The 14,818-nt window shown below is 45.7% G+C and overlaps 1 protein-coding gene across 5 annotated transcripts in view; it reads left to right on the top strand.

Annotated features, from left to right (window-relative positions):
• idua (alpha-L-iduronidase) overlaps window positions 1–14,818 on the top strand; it is a 325,106-nt gene that overhangs the window by 299,223 nt on the left and 11,065 nt on the right. For all 5 annotated transcript variants that reach the window (XM_041197979.1, XM_041197971.1, XM_041197966.1 and 2 more), the window contains 4 exons: window positions 431–646; window positions 7,221–7,342; window positions 8,122–8,247; window positions 9,775–9,851. In XM_041197979.1, the coding sequence (XP_041053913.1) occupies window positions 431–646; window positions 7,221–7,342; window positions 8,122–8,247; window positions 9,775–9,851 (541 nt within the window). The remainder of the gene's footprint in view (window positions 1–430; window positions 647–7,220; window positions 7,343–8,121; window positions 8,248–9,774; window positions 9,852–14,818) is intronic.

The raw sequence follows: 14,818 nt of genomic DNA, 5'->3' as shown, positions 1-14,818 counted from the left end.
ACCAGGGGCTTAGATTTAAAGCAGGTTTGTCCAACCTTTTCATTTTGGGGGTGGGGGTGGCCACATTTGCATATTTTTCTCACTCAAGTGGCTGATGAGCAAATTTCAGAAAGATAACATTTGGCACAATAATAAACTGAATTTCAAAAAATGGTCGAGGATTTAAGGAAAGAAACAATTGCTAAGCCTCTGGAGGCTACTTGAATCCACAACCTTATGATGCAGAGGTGGGAGTGCACCCAACTGAGCCATTCTTACCTTTATTGATCTATTGAGGTTATTGACCTTATTTCAACATTGCAATAGTCCTTCCATTAAGATACCTTATGAACATTTTTGTTATATTCTGACTAGCCCAATTTTTGTCAGTTCAAACATCCAAATAGTAAAATAATTAGTTCCTCCCTTAACATTTTTTTTTCACATACAGGTGAGAAACAACTTGAAGTAGAAATGATGTTGAATAGTGATGCTTCAGATGAGAATAGCACTTTGGGAGCAATTGCAAGTATTCATGAACCTTCAAATTCTCATGCCTCTGACAGCTGGCAATCTGCTATAATAATTTATAACAGCGATGACAATCGGACATCATCGGATATTACCCTTGTGACTGTCAACCTGACCAATTTTCCCACCCAAGAAGGTAAATGTAGTTGTTGGCATGCTAGCCATGTTAAGATCTGTTAAACCCAAATGTTTTAAAATGAAGTTTTTATTTCAAGTTCTGTGGCAGGAGAGACCTGTTTAAATTAGATAAATTGCACCTGAACAGAGTTGGGACCAACATTTTTGTGGGCAAGTTAACCAGTGCTGTGGGCAAGGATTTAAGCTAATTTTTCAGGCGATTGGCCACCAAGAAGGAGTATTAGAAACAAGGTACACACAAAAAGGTGTTATTTAATATTGGAGTACACATCAAAATCATAAGGGTTCTGGACAGAATAGTTGGGAAAAACTATGCTGATTTAAAGTAAATGGCAAAAGAACAAAAGGCAACATCAGCAAAAATCTTTTTTACACTATGTGCGGTTAGGACCTGAAATGCACTGCCTGAGAGTGTGGTGGAGGCTGGTTTGATCATGGCTTTCAAAAGGAAATTGGATAATTAGCTGAAGAAAAAATTTGCAGGGAGTGAGACTAACACCAATGGACAGCTCCAAGGAGAGAGCGTGCTGCTGGGGCCGTAGAGGAGCAATGGCGCATGCTCCAAAGGGACTAGCCAAGGAAAAGGAAAGGGAGGTGGGCTGCAAAGAAGGAGGGGTAGGAGAGAACTTAACTGCCATGGGTCTGATCCACCCAATCTTCTTTGTGCCCTACCCTCACCCCAAGGAGGAGGGAGGGGTGTCATAGAAACATAGAAAATAGGAGTAGGAGTAGATCATTTGGCCTTTCAAGCCTGCTATGCCATTCAATATGATCGTGACTGATCCTCTATTTCAATGCCGCACTCCTGCACTCTCCCCATACCCCTTAACACCTTTAGAGTCCAGAAATCTATCTATTTTGTTCTTAAATATATTCAGTGATTTGGCCTCCACAGCCTTCTGTGGTAGAGAATTCCATAGGTTCACCACCTCTGAGTGAAGAAGCTTCTCCTCATCTTAGTCCTAAATGGTTTACCCCATATCCTGAGACTGTAACCCCTTGTTCTTGACCCCCAACCAGAGGTAATATCATCCCTGCATCCAGTCTGTCCATCCCTGACAGAATTTTTAAATGTTTCAATGAGATTTCCTCTTATTCTTCTAAACTCCAATGAATCCAGACCTAGTCGGCCCAATCTCTTCTCAAATGACAATCCTGCCATCCCAAGAATCACTCTGGTGAGCCTTCGCTGCACTCCCTCTATGGCAAGTATATCCTTTCTTAGGTAAGGTGACCAAAACTGCACACAATACTCCAGGTGTGGTCTCACTAAGACCCTGTACAGCTGCAGTAAGACATCCTTGCTCCTGTACTCAAGTCCTCGCAATGAAGGCCAACATACCATTTGCCTTCTTAACTGCTTGCTGCACCAGCATACTTGCTTTCAGTGATTGGTGTACATCAGGTCCCTTTGTACATCAACATTTCCCAATCTATTACCATTCAAATAATACTCTGTCGTTCTGTTGTTCCTACCAAAGTAGATAACTTCACACTTATCAACTTTATACTGCATCTTCCATGTATTGAGCCACTCACTCAACCTGTCTAAATCTCCTTGAAGTCTCTTAACACCCTCCTCATTGCTCACATTCCCACCAAGTTTCATGTCGCCAGCAAACTTGGAAATATTACATTTGGTTCCCTCATCCAAATCAGTGATATATATTGTAAATAGCTGGGGCCCAAGCACTGATACCTGTAGTACCCCACTAGTCACCGCCAGCCACTCCAAAAAAGAGTAATTTATTCCTACTCTCTGTTTCCTGTCTGCAACCAATTCTTAATCCATGCTAATATATTACCCCCAATCCCATGTGCTTTATTTTTACACACTAACCACTTATGTGGGACTTTACCAAAAGCTTTCTAAAAATCCAAATACATCACATCCACTGGTTCTCCCTTATCTATTCTGCTAGTTATATCCTCAAAGAACTCCAGTCAGTTTATCAAACATGATTTCCCTTTCATAAACCCATGCTGACTTTGTCTAATCCCACTGATATTATCTAAATGTCCTGTTATCACATCTTTTACAATCGACTCTAGCATTTTCCCGACTACTGATGTTAGGCTAACCGATCTATGATTCACTGTTTACTCCCTCCCTTTTTAAATTGTGGGGTTACATTTGCTCCCAATCCTCAGGCTTGCTACTTTTTCTAGCAGGGGCTAATGAACAGCAAGGGGGCTACCCTCTAGGTGGGCATGACTGAGAAGGGCACCAAGGGCATGCTAACAGGCTGCTCAGCGAAGAAAGGCCTACCCCAGGGTGAAAGTGCACTATACACGGCTCAACTATCACCAGATGCCCGAGTGACAGTGTCAGCGCAAACCCTCCTCGAGGCACTCCAGGGAGGTGGTCGTGGATTTATGAGTCATGTTTCAGGATGAGATCCCTGGAAGTTGGTGGATGCCCAATGCCACTCCCTCTGAAGATCACTGTGGCTCTCAACTCCTATGCCTGCAGATCTTTCCAGGGATCCACTGGGCACATGTGTGGGATCTCAACAGGCTGTGACCCAATGGTGCATCAAGGAGGTAACCAGTGCCACATTCAAGACTATTGGCCCTACTGAACAGACCTAGACAGTCAGGTGAAGAGGTACATCAACTTTGAACACATATCAAAGGTTACAACGCAAATGAAGAGCTCTTGGTGTAGGGGGTAACATACTAGCATGGTTAGAGGATTGGTTAGCTAACAGGAAACAGTGAGTAGGCATAAATGGGTCATTTTCAGGTTAGCAAGATGTGATGAGTGGGGTGCCACAGGGATCAATGCTGGGGCCTCAATTACTTACAATTTATATCAATGACCTGGAGGAAAGAACCGAATGTATGGTTGCAAAATTTGCTGATGACACAAAGATAGGCAGGAAAGAACAAGGACATAAGGAGCCTTCAAAGGGATATAGAACGGTTAAATGAGTGGGCAAAAATTTGGCAGATGGAATCTAATGTGGGAAAATATGAAGGTCTCCACTTCGGCAGGAAGAATAGAAACGCAGTATGTTATTTAAGTGGAGATAGATTGCAGAACTCTGACATACAGAGGGACCTGGTTGACCTGGTACATGAATCAGGAAAAGTTAGTATGTAGGTACAGCAAGTGATTTGGAAGGCAAATAGAATGTTGTTGTTTATTGCTACTGGGATGGAATATAAAAGTAAGGATATTTTGCCGCAGTTGGTGGGACCACATCTGGAGTACTGTATGCAGTTTTGGTCTCCTTATTTAAGAAAGGATATAAATGCGTTAAAAGCAGTTCAAAGAAAGTTCACTCAACTGATACCTGGGATTATAGGAGGGCGGTTATCTTGTGAGGAAAGACTGGACAGGCTGTGCTTGAATACATTGGTGTTTAGAAGAATGAGAGGTGATCTATTGAACTATATAAGATCCTGAGGGAACTTGACAGAGTCGATGCTGAAAGGATGTTTCCCCTTGTGAGAAAGACTAGAACTAGGGGATACAGTTTAAAAATAAGGGGCCTCCCATTTAAGATGTAGATGAGGAGACCTTTTTTCTCTCAGAGGGTCGTGAGTCTTTGGAACTTTTCCACAGAGAGCAAGGGAGGCAGGGTCAATAAATATTTTTAAGGCAGAGGCAGGTAGATTCTTATTGACAAGGGCATCAAAGAAAAACAGGGGTAAGCAGGAATGTGGAGTTGAGTCCACAATTAGATCAGCAATGATCTTATTGAAAAGTGGAGCAGGCTTGAGGGGCTGAACGGCCTACCGCTTCTAATTCCTATGTTTGTATGCTGGATCCCTCAAGTGCAAGGTGCCATTGACTGCAGGCAGGTGGCCATCAAGGCTCCCACAGACAGCCAATGGTCTTCATCAACAGAGAGGGCTTCCATTCCATCAGTGTCTAATAAGACTGCAACCATGAAAAGCAGATACTTCAGGTGTGTCATGGTCCCTGGAAGCAACCACGAAGCCTACATTCTCAGACAGCCCCAGGTGCCAGAGCTGTTCTGACGCCCTACCTGCCTTCAGGGATGAATTCTTGGGGACAAGGCCTACCCATTGAAGACATGGTTACTCATGCCTGGTGCAATACCTGCCATGGGTCCACCCGAGTGATCATTGAGCAATCCTTTCTGCTTTTAAAGTTGAGGCTTAGGTCCTGGATCGCTCAGGTGGAGCACTTCAGTATGTCCCATATAATGTCTAGCATATGGTGGTGGTCTGCTATGCATGACCTTGCACTGCAGAGGGGGAGGCCTTGAATAATGAGGACATCATCCATCGCCAATTCTTATCAGATGAGAAGGCTGCTAAGCAGGTGGCAGAGGATGAGGAATTCCTTGCACCAGAGGCAAGGAGAAATGAGAGATGCACGAAGGAAGCTGGAGACAATGTTTCTTGTGGCACTGATGGTCTTTCACAATCAGCGCAATAAAGACTCACCTTTATGTGGACCTGCTGTTGCCTCCTTCATTTTATACTGACAAAGATGAGGAACTGACCAGGGCCTGATTGAATCAAACAACATGTTTCTCCAGCTGTTTGTGATAGGCAGAATGTAGACTGTACTCAACCCATGCTTCCATGTCCATGCCCATGCCCATGCTTGTAAACCTCAAAACAAAACATTTTCTGATAGATGTGAAATAAACGCAAAGAACTGTGGATGCTGGAAATCCAAAACAAAAACAGAAACAGAAATACCTGGAAAAACTCAGCAGGTCTGGCAGCATCGGTGGAGAAGAACATGGTTGACGTTTCGAGTCCTCATGACCCGCGGAGGCTGGCATGGAGCCGATTGCCACCTATGATCAGCTATGCACTGCCATTTTACATGTGTGGGCCAATTAAGGCCCATCCAGTGTAACACGTGGCTGGTAGCGCTTACCTGTGCAGGCTGTGGGAGGAGGGAGAGTCGGGGTCATGCGCACAAAAGAGCTCAGCAATCTCCCTGAGGCATGGAGCTTCCTCAGGAAGATTGAATAGATAATAAAAGTGTTTTAATATAAAGTGAAACATTATTTAAACATGTCCCCTCTGTCACATGAGCTGGGGCATGTTTGTGAAGTTTGCAAAATTTATTTATTAATTTTATAAAACCTTAAGGAACCCTCATCCCACCCGTGGATGAGGTTTCCTGGAAAATGCAAAGGCCGCTTGGGCTGTTCACCTGCCGCCAACCTTAAGGTTGGATGGGCAGCGTTGTTAACAGGGTAAATTGCTTTCTTAATGGCCTTAATAGGCTTTTGACAGTTCAGCAGGCGCACAGCCGCCTCCGGTGCATGTCCACCTAACGAAATATCAAAATAACGCACGATGACGGAATGCACGCCCGATGTCATCTCGCGTAATTTTACGCATAGGGCCCGCCGCCACACGCCGACGGCAAGTATCATCTGATTCAGCTCTGGGAGATGGGACATTCTCTCACATGCGGGCAGTCCTCAAGTAGTTAACAGCCTGATGGCCACTAAATCTGCCCATAACTTCCTAGCCCTGCAGAGGCAGGCTCGCCCCAATTTTTCAGCTGCAGCCAGGGCCACTGCCTCCGCAAAAAGTTCTGAACAATGTCATCTGAGAAATATCTTCAACTGCATGCTGTTGTATTAACAAAGCTGACCCACATAGGATATATGGCACAGAAGCAAGCCACCTGTTTATTCCCCACCAAGTGATATTTATTCTGAGTTCTTACAGCATGCATTCTGGGAAGGTTCTGTAACTACTCGAAAGCTCTCTAATAAGAATGCTTGATTCCTTGAACTAGTACGCTGTACCTTGTTGTAAAGCGGTAGGATATAGTAATGTAATCTATCACAGAATACAATCATGCAACAATGATGTCATCTTCATAGGAAGTAGCAACATATGGTTCAGAATACTTAGGATAATTTGCTCACAGATAAGATACTAAGCAAAGTTCATACCATTTAAAAGAACATAAGTTTTGTTGATTTTATTTTGTACTGATTAAGGTGAGGGCTTCACTGCTGGGAATAGAACTTTTGTCTAATTTGGATGTAGGTTAAAGATAGGACTACAATACATTAGCTCCAATTCTTTATAACCTACGCTGCTGTTAAGCATAGCTCCTGCTGAGAGTTCAAGATCAAGAAGGAATTCACCCAAAAGTATCAACAACAAAGGCTTCAAGATTAGGAATGTTATAATCAGATTTAGGAGTTAAGGGCTTTCTACGTAGCCTCGTAGATGTGCCTTAACTGTAATACCTGATAGAACTCCCATTACGCCATGGGATTGTTTTCATATTCTATATAATAATTCTGCTACATTATGGATAATTTTGAACCATTGGCCCACACCCACAAAGAACTGAACTGCACATATTCCAAACTATTTCATGTAGGATCCTTAGAGCCAACGTAGAGGAAATTTTCATGCCGCAAGTTGGATGAATTAAAAGCAATCAGTAACAAATCTAAAGAATTTAAAAAGCTTTCCTAACGCGCTACATCCCTTACAATTTTTAAGGACAATTCTTTGAATTTACTGTATTAGATAATAATCCAGAATTTTTAAATCCAGTGGAGTACAATGCAAATTGATTTCTGTTCTGTTTAATCTTCCTGTAGAACTTGTGTATGTAATTTACCATCTAGACAACAAAGACACGAATCCTTACTTGCAATGGAAGAATTTTGGAAGGCCAGATTTTCCAACAGTGGAACAATTACATATTATCAGAGAAATGGAGGTTTTACTTCAACTTCTATTTTACTGTTCAATTATAGCATTCATAAATTTGCATAACTTAAGCAATATAGAATTATTATTTATTTATACTTATGTTGGGAGTTCTGTGCACAAAAAATAATTCTGTATATTCAAATGCTAGCTTTGCGTGTAGTAACATGTAGAAAACATTGTTGGTAGATCTTGAGGAATTTGTGCACATTGAAAGCTCAAAGGAATATTCTGTACTTAGTGGTTTCATTTATTTTACAAGTATCCATTCACATTCTAATAATCTCTTGGAAGCCATGGGTTCAAAATTCCATAGCCCTCCTCTTTCAATTTCACTGCAATTCCAGCAGGAGAAGTAAAACACAAACCAGTTCCTGAAAAACAAGGGCAGAGCCTCCATGCATCTGTACAAGGGTATAGATACCAAGGAAGCAGGACCAAGGTTGTGGACTGACCACACTGGGAGTTCCCACTCCTGTCGTAACTTTGGAGCTTGGTATGTCAAGTGACAAGAGATATGTAACCCACTTGCACGATTGAAATGGGACTACAAGGGGATTCAGCCCTGTAAGTGGCTGTTCTATGTTACAAGAAAGGATGCAAGTTTGTCAGTAATTCAACGGGACTGTTTGTGTGCTAAAGTATGATGGAATATAAAGCCTGACTCTTGTGTTACCATCCTTGCATAGATCTTCTGATTCTATATAGGTGTTTTTTTGCCACCCTTTTCATATCTGTATCAGTATACTATTGTTTTATTTATAATTATATATATTTTATTTTAATTAGGATCCTGTGGTTAAGGGACCAATACCATTTCCTCGAGAAGGCAACCTCATTCTGAAACTGCATCTTCCCATTCCCTCCGTGTTCCTGTTGCATATCTGTGCAAAGCCTAAAAGGCCTCCAAACAAGGTTGTAAATTGAATTTTATAAAATCTTACTGGACTAAAAATCTCAAAGGTTGTACTATGTAATTGGAAATTTAGGGCATTATTGTTTTTGTGCATGGACAGTAAAGAAATAGCTCACATAATGAATGCCCTGTAATTGAATTGAATAGCATTGCAATCAAAAACTTTAAATGGCTTCAGATCATCATCTGTATTTGGTTGCTGATAATAAAGTCAATAAGAGATTAGATTCCAATTTGTAATTCAGAAAATTATAATTGTTCACTTTTTTGCATCATTGCGGAGCTATTTAAGTGATACATTACCTGAGGAAACAATTTGATAATATAGAACGAGAGTACAAAATTTCTGGGGTTTGAGAACACTGGAAGTCCAATTTCTACCCAGGGACCAGGCATTTGAGGAGGAAACAAGAAATGCCAGGATTCTGCACTATTTATAGTAGCTATTCATATCCTGGCTCGGGGGGCTGTGACCAAATCTTTCGCCTCCTCTTTCTTTTCATGACAGAAGGGCATGTCTGGGATAGCTCCCAGACTTACAGGGCTGAATTTAATGGAACCCACCAGAGCTGGCATGATGGCGAGGAGCACTGAGATAATTGGTTAGGAGTACCCATTTCCAATTCGTGGCATGGGAAAAGCTTGTTCCCAATTTAGCGGAAAGTGAGAAGGGCCCAAAACAGGAATGTGGGATTTCAATTAGAGTCACTTAAAGGCAATTATCCCTGGGCCCACCATCAGCTAACGATGGCTCACGGATTTAATGGGACTTGCACAGGTCGCCTGTGAGTCCTGAAGGTTATAAACCCTGTTGATTTTTGCCTGCAGCCACATAGGGTGGGGTCCTCATTCTCAGGGACCCACTATCGGGAAAGGGCCCTGCCCTTGCATCTGAACCCCTTCACTCCCAATCGGCGAATCCCACCCTGTGACCCCCCCAACCCGCTCAGTCTCATCTAACCCCAGGGATCTATCAATGATCCCTGGTGTAAGCCTCAATGCTTTACCAGCAGCAACCACTGCCCCTGATCGTGCTGCCAGCAGTGGAGAGCTGCCGACCTCTTATTGGCCAGCAGCTCTTGGAGTGGGATTTTCAGCCTCCGTGGCCCTTGATCACATAGGAAGCCCGATTCCGGCCAGTTACGTGCCTGATTGCATTTAAAAGGCATCAGGCCTCCCAGACAGAAGTGATGTGGTCTCCCGCAGGTTCTCCAACTGGCAATGGGAGGATTCATACTGCTGGAACTAAATCCCGCCCAATGTCAGTTTATTATTTTTTATCGCGGCATAGCCTGTGTCTGTAATAGATTAAATTAATCAACTGACAACCATTTGCAGTCTGTATTAAATTTTGTATTATCATTTGATGTGTATACCATGTGAATGGAAAAACATACGACTACTAACTTCTTGGCAATCCTTTGTTGTTGTATATATTCAACTGAGCGTTTGAAAAGTTCACATGTTACCAAAGAAATACAGTGTCTAACACAATATTATAAACAAATTTCTAATTCTCTTCACAGACTAGCAGTGTGAGCTTCATACCACTGACTGTGGGTCAAGTGGCTGTTACATGGGATGATAATTATGTAAATTCAAAGTAAGTATTTGAAAATTGAGATTATCAAAAAATCAACACAGGCACAATGTTAGGGGAATAAAATGAAGCCCATGGATTTAGGGCTGTGGTTGCATAAATGTGAAATTAGTTTAAGGACAGAAACAGAGTTGTGGTGAGCAACTGTTTTTCAGACTGGGAGCAGTATACACTGGTGTCCCAAAGGGGCCAGTGTTGAAACCACTGCTCTTTTTGAGATATATTAATAACCTGGGTCTGAATTTTCTGGTTGGCAGATCAGGTCCGTGCCGCCATTTTACATGGCAGGCCAATTAAAGCCCGCGCAGGTATTTCTCAACTTCCGAGGATAGCGGGAGTGGGTGGGCATGCACAAACCACTGGGTCCAATGGCGACCTGTCAGCCTGTTTAAATGAAGGCCTGGAAGTCTTTTCTAGGCTGCTCACAATGGCAAGTGCAAAACCACAGCACTGGGCTTCTGGTGAGCAGATCAGTCGGGAGGGTAGGGCAGCGGGACAGGCCAGGCCGGAGGGTGGGGGGGGGTTGGGGCGGCAGTGTCCCCCTCATTTTTCAGATGACTGCCTTATTGCCCTCCTTGAGGAGGTGGTAGCACGGTGGGAGGTGCTGGTCCCTCAGGATGGGAGGAGGAGGCCCCTCCACATGACGAAACATGCCTGGGAGGAGGTGGCGGAGTTGGTGAGTTCCCGCGATGTGGTGCGGCACACATGGATCCAGTGTCACAAGCGCTTCAACAACCTGTTGCGCTCTGGCAGGGTGAGTACCATATCAGCATTGGGCATTTAACCCAGCAGGTCGGCCTCCCCACTGCTGCTCCCCTGCCCTCCCAAAGTCCGAGTGTCGTGACTGCATTGAATCACTGACGGCATGTGTCCTTTTCTGGGTGGGCCAGCAGATACTGCCCGTGCCGAGGTTAGCCTGAGAGGGTGATGAGGAGATGTATTTTTCCCCTGCAGCAAGTGTTACCTGAGTCCCACATGACTGGTGTGGGGGCAACCTGGAGGAGCTGCACTTAGATGCTGTGTTTGAACTCCAGGACATGCCCTAGTCAAGGTGATGACATGCTGGGAGGAGAGCTTCAAGTTGGCGTGGTAACGAACCATCCGCTGCGCTTTGCGCTCCACATGCTTGTGTCTCCTTGCTATGAAAGGATATACCGTGTGATGCCTAATGTGATATAGGCAGCATGTGTCCAAAGCGGGTGTTGGGGGGTGGGGAGTAGGCCCAGCATCTTTGTGAGTGCTCGGCAGCAACGGGATGAGAAGGCTCTGGAGCCCTGATATGTCCCACTCTGGCTGGGGTGGGCCGTGCGTGAACAGAGTCCATGTGCAATTCCCACTAATCAATGCTCTTCTTCCATTTTCAGGAGAAGAATGCTCATAACGCGGCCGAGCATGTGAGGACTGGCAGCGGCCAGGTGCACATCACCATTCTTAGCAGGAGGCCCTCGATCTGGAGAGGCGCTATGCACACAGGTGTCGGGGAGGCTTGGCTGCCACAGCCAGGTATTTATGCCCAACAGTGAGGTCAGCATTGTCCTCCCAACAGCCATAGCATTGATGATTGTTAAATTACTTAATTTTGAAACGTGGCTTGACCATTGGTTATGGAAGGATGAGCACATAATGAGCCGGGAGACAGGGATGAACTTTGTCATTGTGTGTATGCTCACTGATCCACTATTCTTGTTCTTCCTTTTAGTATCATCGGAGCAGGGCCGGGAGGAGGAGTAGCAGAGGCCCCCCCCCACCTCACACCTGAGGGGCCTGAAGACTCACCAGCGTCACATCATTTCTGCGAGGCAGGCACCAGCACAGATACCAGCACTTTGGTGAGAATTCGAACAATGGCTGGTGTCCCGGGGCACAGCGGTAAGGGCACTTCACAGTTGCTGGAGGAGCTGGAAGAGACAGAGAGTGCCCATGGCGCCAGCAGTTGGAGGACTGCAGGGGACCAGGCACGGGCTCAATCGGTGCCTGGTGATGTGCGTCTGGTGTTGTCTGCGATGCAGCAGGTGCGGAAAATGCAGCCGGGTGTGTGGGAGCATCTGGGGGAGATACATGAGGTTATGCTTGGCTTGGTCTCTGTGGTGCAGGAATCTACGCGGATGCTCATCGAAGCAATGAGCCACGTCCGAGCGCCATGTGTCCTCCATGGAGAGAACGGCGACTCTCGTGGAGAGCCTCCTCCAGGAGACCCATCAGGGCTTCCTGGGGATGTGCTCTGACCAGCAAGCCCTCACTTCAGCATTGACCTCAGCTGGTCAGTGCCAGTGTGGGAGATGATGTAGGCATTAAGTTTCCCAGCTCAGTGCCCATCCATCCACAGTGAGCAGGGAGGTCTGAAGCGAACTCACGTCGGCACAGCAGCTGCCTGTCTTCTCTGCGGGCACATCTCAGGGTCCTCCGGATGAGGGCAGCAGCTCCTCCGCCCCTCTCCCAGTGACCTTGGCATCCGGTGAGTCTGTGATGACTGGGGAGATGCCAGCTGCGGAACTGGCCACTCCCTCCCAGGCGGGGCCAGCACAAGCTCCATGGGCCAGAGGACGACCACCAAGGTCATCGAGGCCAACAGGACAGCAGAGACATCAGACTGTCTCAGGTGCCACTACAAGCGATGGGGCAGCACCAAGACATAGCACCCGGAACCGAGAGCATAAGGCACTTTCAGCACACCACAGGATTTTCGCTGGTGCTTTTGTGTTGGCCCGAGATGAGGCCCTTATGATTTTATTTGATTTGTAACACTATTGTCTTTTTTTTGTAATAAGTTGCTTTGCTTAGCACATTAAATTCAGATATGTTACCATGGCTGAGGGTGCCTCTTTTCTTCTGCATGTGTATGGTTTCCAAAACTGTGCTTTGTTAACAAGGCCCTTAGTCAATGTTGCTAACCTGGCAGATTTTGCACTTAGGTGTTGAGTATCGAGCCGACTGCCCAGGCTTGTCCTAGTAGACCATCTGTGTTGTGCTAGCTGAAGGTTCATCGGATTAAAGCCTCTCGGATGTCCCTGCCTCCCTGGAGTAGTCCTGGGTCAACATCTACCCTCTCAGCATGCTGTACATGCTCATTCTTGGACTCACTGCTGGACTCATTGTGTGGAGCCACAGCCACTGCACTGACGTCTTCTTGTCCATTGCGTCGCCCCTTTCCAGCTTAAGATTGTGGAGAGTGCAGCATGCAACCACTATCAGTGCCACACGATCTGGGGGGTACTGGAGTGCGCCTCCTGAGCGGTCTAGGCATTGGAAGTGCATCTTGAGAAGACTGATGGTTCTCTCCACCACTGCCCTTGTGGAGGCGTGGCTCCTATTGTATCACTGTTCAGCTTTCGTTCTTGGATGGCAGAGAGGTGTCATGAGCCACCTTCTGAGGGGATGGCCCTTGTCACCCAGCAGCCATCCATCCAGCCGGGCTGGAGCACTAAAGAGCCCGGCACCTGGGAGTGTCTGAGGATGTAGGCGAAATGGGAGCTGCCTGGGTACCTTGCTTAGACTTGTAAAATCAGCATCCTGTGATCACACATTATCTGCACGTTCAAGGAGTGGAAGCCCTTCCTGTTGACGAAGGCACCGGGTTCACCTGCTGGTGCCTTGATGGCCACATGTGCAGTCTATTGCACCCTGGACACGGGGGAAGCCAGCAATGGTCGCAAAGCCTCTGGCTCGCTATGTCTGGCTTTCTTGGTCGCAGCGGAAGTGGATGAAGGTCAATGCACGCCTGAACAGAGCGTCTGTAACCTGCTTGACACAAGTGTGGACAGGTGATTGGGAGACACCGCAAAGATCACCCACCGACCTTTGGAAGGAGCCAGAGGCATAGAAGTTGAGGGCAGCTGTGACCTTTAGAGCCACTGGCATGGGGTGTCCACCCACACAGTTCGGGGAGTTCTCAGGCCCAATCATCTGACAGATACAGTTGACTGTCTCCCTTGAGAGATGGGGCCTCCTTTGGCACTGCACCTCAGTCATATTGAGGTAGCTGCTTCGCTGCCTGTAAACCCTGACAGCAGAATAGGTGTCTTCTGCGGCCTCTTCCGTCTTGGACTTCCTGTTGGCCCTGCACCCCTTGTGCCTGCGCCTGTCCTCCCAAAGGTGGCTCCCCTGGAGGCTGAATGTGCACTCCTGGCCTCCTCCCCCTTCTAGCCCTCTCTTCCTCCTCAGAGGAGCTGCCTCCAGTGGACAGTTCAGCTCCCATTCCCAGACTAAGGAAAGGCTTCCTAAAACATGCAGGCCCAAAAAAGATTCCTTACTGCAGAGTGCTGACTTGAAGGTTAAGAATCAAGAAAATGCAACTGGTAAGCATTTTGAAGTACTTCAGATCACACAGGCAAGTTTGTAAAACTTTCAAAAGTAAATACTTGACTGTGCACATTCACGACCCCACTGAGCCCTCTTATCCCGCCTGTGGATGAGGTTAATACAAATGTCTCCTACCCACCTGCCCATTGCTCCCGTGCACTGATCTGAAGATTGCACGGGCACCGAAAAATCGGTGTCGATTGAACACTCAAGGGCCTTAAGTGGCCCGATAATTATTGGCGGGACGCTTGCCTGACATCACCACGTGTCATTTTACTTGCTGATGTGCCGGGCCCACCCCCACATGACAATGGGAAAACTCTGCCCCTGGATATACAGGGCATAATTTCAAAGTTTGCAGATGACGTAAAACTCACAAATATATGACCTTGGTAGAGACCGGTAATGTTTTTATTTTAGTTCTGGAAATCTGTAAACCCAGGTATTTACTAAAAGAATGGAGCCACAAGGTTCACTGTTTACAACAAAATAATTTTACTACACAAAAATCAAATAACATGAATATAATAACTACACTCTATATTAACTAGTCATTTATGTTAAATATATTAATAGTACAATGAACACAGTTGCTTTTACTCTAAACCAAACTTCTTGATTCAAATTTCCTTCTAAACCCATTTGAAATATATCCCCAAAAAACTCAAATT

Source organism: Carcharodon carcharias, chromosome 1, assembly GCF_017639515.1.
Source record: "Carcharodon carcharias isolate sCarCar2 chromosome 1, sCarCar2.pri, whole genome shotgun sequence".
NCBI lineage: Eukaryota > Metazoa > Chordata > Chondrichthyes > Lamniformes > Lamnidae > Carcharodon > Carcharodon carcharias.
Note: the sequence above shows the minus strand (reverse complement) of the source record. Positions and strands in the feature narration are given on the sequence as shown.